At 39.6% G+C, this 11,908-nt stretch overlaps 1 protein-coding gene across 3 annotated transcripts in view; it reads left to right on the top strand.

Moving 5' to 3' along the window:
* Positions 1 to 519, top strand: part of NDST4 (N-deacetylase and N-sulfotransferase 4) — a 203,099-nt gene extending 202,580 nt beyond the window's left edge. The window contains exon 16 of one of the 3 annotated variants that reach the window (XR_006104258.1): positions 102 to 224. Coding sequence is in view for 1 of the 3 variants with exons in the window: in XM_042470377.1 (XP_042326311.1) it covers positions 102 to 251 (150 nt within the window). In the remaining 2 variants the exon portion in view is untranslated. Of the gene's footprint in view, positions 1 to 101 lie in introns of all 3 variants that reach the window. The other 2 variants (XR_006104259.1, XM_042470377.1) reach the window with 2 other exon arrangements.
* The last annotated feature ends 11,389 nt before the right edge of the window (positions 520 to 11,908 follow it).

Consider the following 11,908-nt stretch of genomic DNA (forward strand, 5'->3'; position numbering starts at 1 on the left):
TAAACTGCTATTAATTTAATCATAGTTTCTAATGTAAAGCTGTAATCAAAATGCCTGAATACATGTTTAACTGTGTTATTGTTTTTTCTCTCTGGATCCAGTGCATCTTTTCCATGCAGTTCCTAAAATATGGACCCAAGGACTGGATGCTCCCATCATTCCTGCATCTCCCAGCTATGAATAAATATTCACAAGTGACACAAACTTGTGCATCTGCCAAGTTACAAGGACTAGTGGGTGGTTTTTTTTAAAAAGGATATTGCTATAGAAAACATAATCATCCCATTGAAAATGATTTCAATATACACTTTGATGTTAACTGCCTTGAAAATGGATTGTTTTCTATCTAATGGTTGCAAATCCCATTTGCCTGGATGTATACTTGATGCTAGAACTGAAGGGGACATAACTTTCAATCCCTCTGGAGTATTTTTAGTTTATTTGGGAATTTGTTTGCTTTGGGAATGGAGACAAAATTGTAAATACATAGTATTTTTTCTCACTTCTACAGAATAAACCTTTCTGCTGCACTATTCTAGGAGATAGTATCTCATTGTTTTCTTGGGATTTGTTATTATTAGTATTATTGAGTCTCTGGAGCCCACTCTTCCACCCCTTGTGGTTCCCTCTTGTAGGTTTTAAGCTACTGACAAAAGTATAAATGAACTGAAGATTAAACAGTTCAATACTTAAAGGTTCTGCTTCTCATAAATAGTGTTTGCCACCCTATGTGCCATGCAAAATATAAGTAGTTTTCCCACCTGGAACATTCTGCAAACAATCATTTGCTTTTGCTTTTGTTCCTGTAGCTGTTCTACAGAGAATATTAACTTATACCATGAACATGAATAATGCAAGCATTAAAGTTCACTGAAAGTACAGTGTCTTAAGGGTTCATGGAGATGAATAGTTCACAAGATACTTCTGCTACATTGGTAGTCTTCAGGCAATCCTCCTGAAAGCCCTGGTTCAAAAACAATACAAATATACCAGGGTGAGGTGCCACCTTGAATTCCATTTTAGGAGAAAGTTGGAATATAAATCCAATAAATAAGTTAGGATCAGTCCTAACCTGTGAGCCAACCATCACAAATTTCCTTCAGTAAAACTTGGACATATTAGGGAGGAGATACAAATCCTAGAATACCCAAGCCAAAATGGCCATGGGTTCATGGGCCTTGTGTCCAAAAACAGTTTTCCCCAAGTTCTCTGTGTTTGCTTAGGGTTCCTTTAGATGGGCAAGACGTTCTGGTAAACATTGAGCTATTCTGCTACTGGATTTCACATCTTGCAATAGTTATTTACACTCTGACATCCAGTTGTGATCTAAATATATTGTAGTTTCTTCCACTTTTTTTCCTACTTGAGGTGTGATGTGGATGGTGGTTCTTTTCCATTCCATCATGCCCTTCATGAACTCAATACTTTCCCCCATGCTTCTGTCACAGAATCTACATCCTTCGTCTTACATATTTAACATTTTCTTTTTTATATAAAAAGGCATGCTACAATAATGTGTTTTTTAATCTTAATTGTAAAGTAGAGGGGCGGGGGAAAAGAAAATTCAGCCTGGTAATCAGAAATGTAACGTGGGAAGTAGTATCAGAGAGCAAACTCTTTGGAAAAGATCACACTCCCACACAACACTTCACTAGTGGGCTACACAGAAGCAGGAAAGGAACCAAGGGTGCATCTACACTGTAGAAATAATGCAGTTTAGCACCACTTTTAACTGCCATGGTTCGGTCCTACGTAATCCTGGCACCAGACAGCTAAAAATCTTATACAAGTATAAACCCCAGGATTCCATAGGACGGAATTATTTTTAGAGCAAGAGCAAGAGCAAAAGCAAGTTATTATTATTATTATTATTATTATTATTTGTATCCCGCCTCTTCCTGTATTGGATCAAGGCGGGTAACAACAAACAAAAACAATAAAATCAAACATGAATATCAATAGATAAAAGCATAACAAGACATATTAGATCCTAGTTCCCCAATCTCCCTCCCACCCTAAAATACCATTAAAAACAATTCCCAATAACATGGTTAATAAAATAGATCAAAATCCAGATTCCAGATTTTTGGAGCAGCAACAGAGAACGTCCTCTGGGAAGTCATCTTCAGTCTAGTTCTCCCTAACTGCAGTAGGTTCTTCCCAGAGGACTTGAGAGTGCAGGAAGGATTGTATGGGAGGAGGCATTCCCACTGGTAAACTGGGCCCAAGCCATGCAGGGCTTTACAGGTAATAACCAATACCTTATACTGTGCCTGGAGGCTAATGGGCAGCCAATGTAGGGATTTTAAGATAAATGTAATAGAATCAAATTTCAGTGCACTGAAGCACTCCCTAAGCAGTTTACAATGTGTAAGCTAATTGCCCCCAACAAGCTGGGTACTCATTTTAGCAATCTTGAAAGGTTGCAAGTCTGAGTTGACCCTGAGTCTCTGGCTGGTATTGAACTCACAAACTTGTGGTTTGTGAGTGAGTGGCTGCAGTACAGGCATTTAATCACTGCACCACCAGGAGGCTATTTTTACAGTATTAATTATTTTTACAGTATAAATGCATCTAAGAGAATGGATACAAACTAAAGGGTTTATCTCTGCCTGTTATCAGAAACTCAGGACATTAAAAAATATCCTAGGTTTAAAATTTTGCAGTGACTCCCCCAAAATCACTAGGATAGGAAATAAATTATATGGATATTATTTTTAAAATCCGAATATGTACAATTTCCATCAAATCCTAAATCATTTGACTAGTCTAAATGACCACTTTACTTATCATCTGTCTGTGTGACTCCATTTCTGATAAATACGGGAACATAGTTACTTTCCTTAATAGTTTTCTTCCTGTCGCCCTCACCTCCCCAGCCCCACATGAGCTTTTGGAAATGTCAAAAGCACACTGAGCAAATCTGCAGCCATCCAAGGGTCACTCTTTGGGTTTTTATGACCTTTTGCTGTTCTTACATAAAACATTCTATAGTAGTATGAAGTATTATTGCTATTATTAGCTGTGCTAACCACAGAGTTGACCATTTGCACTTCAGCCTGCCCTCTTCCTAGAGGCAGATTACATTGCCAAGGCCTTCAGGAAGCTGAACTTTGTGCGTACTGCTGCTATTTTTACTATGTACTTAAAATCAAAACAGTGAGGTGCTTTGTGGAAGCAACCCAAATTATTCCAGTAACCTTTTTGACTCTTTTCCTCTGCACAATTGTTATAATCTTTTAAAAATATATATTGGGGGAGATTGTGGCAGTGAAATAGTACATTGAGGTGGAAAACATGCAGTCCAGATATTGAACTCCCATTCTTTTCTAGTCATCATTAGCTATGCTGCCTAGTTCTGAAGGAAACTGCAACATCTGGAGGACTACACATTTACGCACTCCTATATGATATCAAGACTTTAACAGCAGAAATGGTATTAACAATCAACAATTTAGTTGTTTCACCAGGGGCTACCAAAGGAAGGTCAAAACACAGCAAACTATGAGAGGTTGGACAAGAATTTGACTTCCACATGCTTCATTTACCTCCTTTGCATTTGTATTTCTAGCCCTGAACATACGTCCCCTGCCATTTAAGTGATACATTGCCTTTGAAGGAATCTGCCACTGGAATAAGCACAACACACAGTAATTGGAAGGAAAAGGCCACAACTTTATTCATAAACAACTATAAACAAGTATAATGTAAGGTTGGCCTCCAAGTATAAGGTCTGGATCTGCCATCCATCAATCCTTGATTGATCAATGAACCCAATTGCCTGGTCATGGCCAGGCTTTGGGATGACAAAGGGGGCTGACCAGTTAAGTGCCCATCTGAATTCCGACCGGTCATTTGATTGTTCACATCTCTGGTCATGTGATTGTTTGCATTTCTGCCCTTGTCACCAGGGGATGCTGAATCGATGTTGCCCCCACAATGGCAACACCGCATCAACCTCAGCATCCCCGTGTTCTCTTTGGATTCCCAATCCAGTGCTATGCAGCTCTGGAAACCACACCCACCAAATCCAAGACCTATGCTACCACCCCTGAAGTTTTGACAGCAAACTCAATGCCCAACAGAGGGAGGGTGGGTGGGGAGAGCCAAGCTGCAATGGTGCTGCCGAGGAGCGCCACATGGTCTTAAATAGCCTCTGAGCCAATGAGAGGCCGGGATGGGAAGGAAGACCCACCTCCTGGCTTCCCAGCCAATCCTGGGTGGCGGCAGGCTACAACGATGCCCAATCGAGAGGTACTTCCGCCTCCCAATGCCTGCTGGGATTTGAAGTCCCCAGTGATTGAAGAAAGTACCTCCCCTTACACAGCCCAATCTCAGCCCAGGCAGCCCCATGCACAGCATTCTGGGGCTGCTGTGAGCCGAGAGCAAAGCCAGCAAGCCGTAGCTCCCCCAGTGCAGCAACCAGGCCAGTCCAGTAAGTCAGGTGGCTTCCTTACTCCTTTTTGAAATGTTAGCTCTCAATCTTACACACATATTATTATGTAATAGAGTTGCTGCCAGCATCCTTAGTTATATATTTATCTGTTTGTGTGGGGGATAAGACATTTGGTTAATACTCCTTTTGTGGGGGTGAAGAGGGAACATTCAGCCTAGACAATGAGAAAATCAGAAAAATAAAAGAGTTTCTGTACCATGAATCAACACTGATCAGAATTGGGACTGCAAAGGAGTCAAGTTGCCGATCAATATATGGTGACCCCATGAATTTCAGAGTGTTTTCCTAGGAAAGGAATACCCAGAACTGGCCTTGGAAGTTCCTTTCCATGAAATATAATCTACAGCATCTGCTATTCACTGGTATTACTAATGCTAATATTATACAAATACTAACCAAGGCTGACTCTGTTGAACTTCAGAGATGAGATATTATCTGATGCCTTTTGAGCAGGAGTTCTGAAACTAACCCCCTCCCCCCTTGCAGGAGCTTTATAGCTACATGTGCATGTTGGATGGCCCTCCCACTCAACATATGTGAATAAAAATATATTTTACTGTATTTTTATGCATACATTTATGTATACTCATATTTTAGCATTTTATAACAAAATAACATTTTTTCAAATTAGAACATTTTCATTTTAATAAATTCAATACCCAGTTCAACCCAATGATCATACTTGATGCAAGCCATATGCCTTTGGACAAAAGGATTGGGAAAGTTTTGGAGAAGATTTGGGAAAATCCAGAGGGCTGAAATGTGCATGGAAAGGATAGCAAAGTCCTGCTGTTCAAGGAAAATTTCAGTCATATTTTTTGTTACTGATCATAAACACAGAGCCTGATGTTGATTTTACCTTGAATTTTGTCCAACACAAATTGTTCTGAAGTACACAACTTACCACTCTTTTGAAAAAATATCCAAAACTATATGCAAGTTGTCTCATCATTATTTCCACAGTAGTAAAAACATTGGAGGAATGTTTTCCTTGCTTTAATAAAATCAGAAAACCCTTAAAGTATTAGGAAAACTAAATCAAATTACTCAAGTGCCTCCTTTTGGTTTAGTGTCATTGCACAGAAGGTTTGGTGCACATATTTATCCCTATTACAAACTCTTCTACTAATCATAGGGTTCCTCCAGTTTTCTAAGAGTCCACATATTCAAGAACTCCACATATGGTTAAGGTTAAATACAAAGCTCTGAAACAAGATATTAACTGGAGATGGAAAAATCAAGCCCATGACAAGTCTGATTCCAGACTAATGAAAATTTTAAGTTTCTCATCATTGTTACAGCTAATAATTAACACCTAATAATTTAACAGCTAATAATAATGCAACTAAAAACATAATAGTTTTAGTAATGCTTTGAAAATATATAATATGCAAATAAGTTTTCTCTTCTTTCTGATTTAATCTGCTTGAAGCATTTCAAATCAACAGGATACTTCATTTTTAACTGAATGACAGACTTTTGGAATTTTAATTACTTGCTAATTAAAGAACTCTTCAGGATAAAAGAAACCTTTCAACAGAAAACAATAGAAAGGATGGGGAGGGAGTTTTCCCAGATATATTCCTATTAGCAATGCACATATATAAATCTACCTCTGTGCATATATTGAAATATGTAGGAGGCAGCATAGCATCTGCTTTCTCTTTTGTTATTTCAGCTCCAGTTCACATTAATTTTTGTCCAGGAGTGACACAATGTCCTTGGTAAGACTGTGCTAGTTCCCTCCAGTTTTCTCTAAGAATTAGTTGATCTTTTTGAGTTTAAAAAAATGTGGTTTTGTTCGAGCCTATGAAATAAACATGCAACAAAACTAATTCTGAGCATTCACCTTTCACAGAGCTTGGAAAATATATTTGGGTGGACTATGACTACAATGAGAGCCAGTGTGGTGTAGTGATTTGAGTGTTGGATTAGGATACTGGTAGATCAGAGTTCAAATCCCTGCTGATCCATGGAAATCCACTGGGTGACCAGAGGCAAGTAATACTCTCTCAACCTCAATGGAAGGCAAGGGCAAACATAAAGATCAGGAAAAACTTCTTGATTATAAGAACTGGTCAACAGTGAAATAGACTACTACTGAAGGTGGTGGCCTCTTCTTCTGCCCAACTGAAGTTGGACAGTCATCTTTTGGGGATGTTTCAGCTGTGAATTCCTGCGTGGCAGAACGGGCCTGTCATGTTCCAAAATGGGGTGTGATAGGGACAGGAGGCTGCATAGAACACATCTTACCGAACAGGAAAATAACGACACCAGAAGTTCGCATTCCATTCCAAATGCGTTCCACAGGGGCCGATTTTTGAGAATGCTTTTGAATAGTTCTCACAAATTGGCCCCTGGGGAACGCATCCAGAACAGAATGAGAACTTCCGGTGGCAGAAGCAGCTGTGTGGTGAGATGCGTTCTATGTTAACTCCCGTCCCCATCACGCCCCTTTTGGAACGTGACAGACCCATTCTAGGGCCTGTGCAATAAGCTCTTGTCTTAATATATCATTTCTGGTCCACAGAACATTTCGTCAGTGTATTCTACTCTGAGTTCTCTGATAAGATCTCTCTGTATCTAGTTACAGTGTTCCACCTAAAATTGTAATGCTCTTCACTACCCCTCAAGGAAATTTAATCCTGTTGTCACCCAAAATCTGTTTTTCAATAAGTTCTTTTTTAGCTCCCCTACCTGCATTCTGTTTGGAAAGTGCACACATCTTAGAGAAAGACTGTTCTGTTTCAGAGTGGCAAGTGTCCAGGGGTCCACTCACACTACACAGTAATAACACTATGATTCCATTTTAATTGCCATGGTTCCATCTTATGGGATCATGCAGTTTGTAATTTGGTGAGGAGGCACTAGAGTACCAGAGCGTTTTCAAGTACTGATTCTATGCCACTGTGCCAGTTCTGTGCACCACAAGTCATCTTGTTAATTTTTATCAACTATTTTCTAATACTGTAGTGCCAACTGGCAGCAGCTACCTGCTGAGTAACAAAGAGAGCTGTGTGTACTGTTACATACCACATTTTTTCCCCTGTTTCTAAATAAGCAGATGCAAGGGAGTAAAATGAGAATACATTCAAGAAGCCTGCAGAAGAACGCACAAGTCTCTTTGGAGTAAAGTAGTATATCTCACAAAGTAATTACCATTCACAAGTACAAAAAGAGCAATCAATGCCACTCCACCATCACCACATGGGGACAAGCAGACAAACAAAGCATTTGCCTCTCTTTGTAAAAACATATTTAGTAGGCTTACTTACAAATACTAAAAGTTTTGTAACATCTCATAGTTATATAATATGCTTGTCTAACATGGAGGGTAGAGAGAGAACTGTATACTACAAAATGGTAGATAATCAAACTTGAACTAATGACAGACTAACCAATACAGGAAGAGAGAGGGTATGGCTAAGGCCAATGAACAAGAAAAGACACAAATGCACGCTATACCTAAATGTTTACAGGCACATCAGAGACATGAAAACTAGCAACATGAATACATTCAGATTGCTTCCTCAAGCATTTCTCACTGAAATATAAAATGCTGTGAGGCCATCCTAGGTGATATATCTGCCCTCCACAGCCAATAAGCATCCTGAGAGAGAATCCAGCTAGTTGAACTGAAAGAATCCAGTTCCCATGCCTGGAGAATAAAATGCCTTTTCTGTAGGTCAGAAGCGGGAAACTTGTATTCCACTTGCAGTGTCCATAATACTGTTGTTTAGGGATGACGGGAGCTTTAGTTCCATGACATCAAGAGAGCTAGACCAGTTTTCCACTCCTGTTCGAAGCCACAAGTACTCAGTTAATCTAGTGATAAAAATGATCTTTCTGAACAAAAGCAGATTTGTAAAGTGAGACTGAAGATCAAAGAGGAAAGTCTTTAGGGTTCACTTAGGTGTAAACAAGGAGCAAAGCAACCACCACAGTGTCCAAATTCTTTGCACAGAAAAGCTTACTTAGCATATAAAGAATCATTTCAAATTAAGAAGTCTTTGAATGGAACATTTATGCTTGAGGATATTGTCAACGGCCCAGCTAGCTAGGGATATGAGGGTGCTAGAATCCCAGCAGCTGACTCAGAGGGGATACAGACAGGCGGCTCCATGGGACCCATTTTTGCACCTCGTGGGTGGTGCACAAACCATACCGTGTGGCATTGATGTGTGCCGTAAAAAAGAAGCCACCTAGAGTGGCTTCTTTTTAGGAGCACCATGATGGCACTCACACACATTGATGCCACTGCTTCCAGAAAGCACCATTTGGGTGCACATACACCCACACGTCATTGTCTCATCCCGTGTGGGTGGGGGCTGCAGCAAGATGGCGCACAGGCACCGCTAGTAGGGCTGGGCGCATATGGATGCCCAGCCCTACCAAGACCTAAAATTGGCCCCAGCACGGTGCTTTGCACCAGTCTGTATCAGGCCTAAGTCTTAAAAAGCATGTCATGCACATGCCTCCCATTTGGTTCTTTTATACAATTAGGAAAAGATATGCCTATTGGTTTTAGCATGCTGTGTAGTTGTGGTGGATGCTGCCTTCAGCATCAGCAAAGTGTAGAATTTGCTCCAGTTTTTAGTATGAACTTTAAAGGAACTAACAACATGTTGAAACTTGTTAGGATAGTATTGGATTAAGAGCTCCTTCAGACTATAATGTAGAACATTTTCGCCATCTTACGGACATGGGTCTAATCTGCACTGCATAAATAATAGAGTTTGAAACCAGTTTAATTACCATGGCTCAGTGCTATGGAATTCTGAGATTTGTTATTTTGTGAGATATTTAGCCTTTTCTGTCAGAGAGCTCTAGTGCCATAACAAATCAGAATCATAAAATTTTATAGCACTGTGCCATGGCACTTAAAGCAGTGTCAAACTGCATTATATCTGCAATGCAGATTAGACGACAGAAGCCCACAGCCACCTCTGCTTTGTAGGATGGGAGGAAATCTATACATTTTACTTGCATCCACAGACATCCTCCATATGAATTTGGTAAATTTTTCAAACATCCCCCATTTCTACTGATTCAATTGAGCCGCTTAAATTGTTCACAGCATGGGAAAGACCACACTGTATCCATCTTGTTTTAAAGATGAGATGGAGAAAATGGTGTCAACCCTAATTAAGCAGCAACATGGAGTGTGTGTGTGTGTGTGTGTGTGTGTGTGTGTGTGTGTATCTCCAGGGATGTAAACCAAGACTTCAAGAACCAAGGACTCAAAGCCCTTGCCCTGGGAGAATAAGGCTATCAATTCTATTTCCTGTGATGTTAAGATTAGTAAAGTTCACACTCTTTCTAAATGATTATGAATGAAAATGCAAATTCTAAGGGAGAAATCTATGTAAAATTAACTGAAACAAAATTTTCACACACTTTTGTTCTTTTTTAATTTGGAATTTAGAAGACCCACTGTTGGAGTTAACAACTTCTGTAGAACCTCAGAGATAGAAAAGATCCTAATCTAATATAATTTCCTACCAGTACAAGGATCTTCAGTTTAAGCATCATTGAGATATGAGCATCCAAAATCACTTTAAAGATCTCCACAGAAGGTGAATCCACCATCGTCTGAAGCAGTCTATTCCATTGTCAAACAATTATTACTGTCAAAATGTTCTTCTTTAAGTTCCAGGGTCAGGGAGAACTTTTTTTCTTGTAATTCAAATCCACCCGTTCAAGTTCTATCCTCTGGACCAGTAAAAAAACAAGCTCACTTAATCAACTACAAGTTGCTCCTGGATATTTTTAAAAGACTGCTGTCTTACATAATACTTCTCCTATCTATCTAAACATATCCAGTTCTTTCAACTGGTCCTCACAGGGCTTGGTTTCCAGACTAACTTAGCCACCTTCCTATGGATATATTTAGACAGAAAAATCTCCCTTGTAATTTGGATTCATTGGTTCAGGTGCTATCCAATAGAGCAGAACAAAACAAGCCCGGTTCATCTTTCTCCTGGCAACCCTTCAGCTACTTAAAGATGCAGATGGAGTTTGGTTCCAGGATCTTCTGTGGACACCAAAATCTGTGGGTGCTCTGCTCAAGTCCCATTAAATACAAAGGCATAGTGAATTTGTGTCTCTTATGTAAAGGGGCAAAATCAAAGCTTGCTTTTTGGAATATACATATTTTAAAAATATTTTCAAGCCATGAAATCTGTGGATATGGTGGACTTACTGTATAGAGAATAAATATAGGGTATCTTTGGTATGGTACAGACCGTGCAAATGCACCATGCTGGTGCCGATTTTAGGGTTAGGGACATGAGCGCCGCCATTGTTATGTAAGTGTCATGTGGCATCTGCACATCGCCACGCGGCACTCGGCCCTGTGGCGCAAAAAGAACCCATTTTTTCCGGGTTCTTTTTCCTCCAGAGGGAAGCTGTGCAGTTTGGTGGCTGTGGCTTCCCTCCGGAGGAAATTAGGCCACTTTTTGAGCAGTCTGTCCCGTGCCACTGTTCTGTAATTGCAAAATCTGACAAAAAACAAATCCACTGGCAGTGCACTATATTTTTTGAGGGGGGAGGATGTTAGCAGAATGAAACAGAAACTAAATCTACAGCAGTTATATTGTAAAGTCATTAAACCACAATAGATAGCTTTGCTCTTCATTTCCCAGTGTATGCAATCAATGTGTAAGCTGCAGTAATGCTGTCCTTACCGAGCAGATATCATAGGATAAAATGAGTGGAGCTGTACAAGGTGCCCCTTGCATTTCTCTCACCTTATCTGTCCCTGTTATTTTAACCAATATTTCCTTAGCCCTTGGGAGCAGCTATAATTACAGCTTGTAAAACCCAAACATCTCCTCCAAATGGATGTACAACACAGGTAGTTTTCAAAGAATGCCTTTATTCAGGACAGCTCCCAGGAGCATATTATCTCACCTTCAAGCAATGCCAGTGGAATTGTTTTTGTCAGATTTTGCCATATAAGAACAAAAATTCACCCACCAAGATCCCTGGAGGTTCAGGTATTTAGAGGTTAAAAATAAGATTCACCAGATGATGCACAACTCTCCTGTGTGTCAGCCTTAATTTCACCATTTTAGCTGCACTGCTTGCATATTTAATTAAGTGCAAGATAAGTATAGAAAATGGAAAACAAGAAACAAGGAAAAGGAAAAGGATTATTATAATCTAATTGAGACATAATTAAATGCAGAAATCAAAGATTCCTCACTGCACAAAACTTGTTAGATATCTGGAAGTAGATGTCTGAGCTCAGATCTCTCCTTTAGCTTCTTCAAAATTCCAAACAGGCAAAGTTTATTTCCTGTTTGTGGGAAATGGCTTTTGCCTGATATGTACATCAATCAAACTAAATCAAAAGCAGCAGAAAACCTATAAACCAACACTAGACCATAATCTTTCTCTAATGAACCACTTTACACCTTTGCATATTTTTTGTCGCTTTCTGTTTGACCC

This window comes from Sceloporus undulatus, chromosome 5 (assembly GCF_019175285.1).
Source record: "Sceloporus undulatus isolate JIND9_A2432 ecotype Alabama chromosome 5, SceUnd_v1.1, whole genome shotgun sequence".
NCBI classification, from domain to species: Eukaryota; Metazoa; Chordata; class Lepidosauria; order Squamata; family Phrynosomatidae; genus Sceloporus; species Sceloporus undulatus.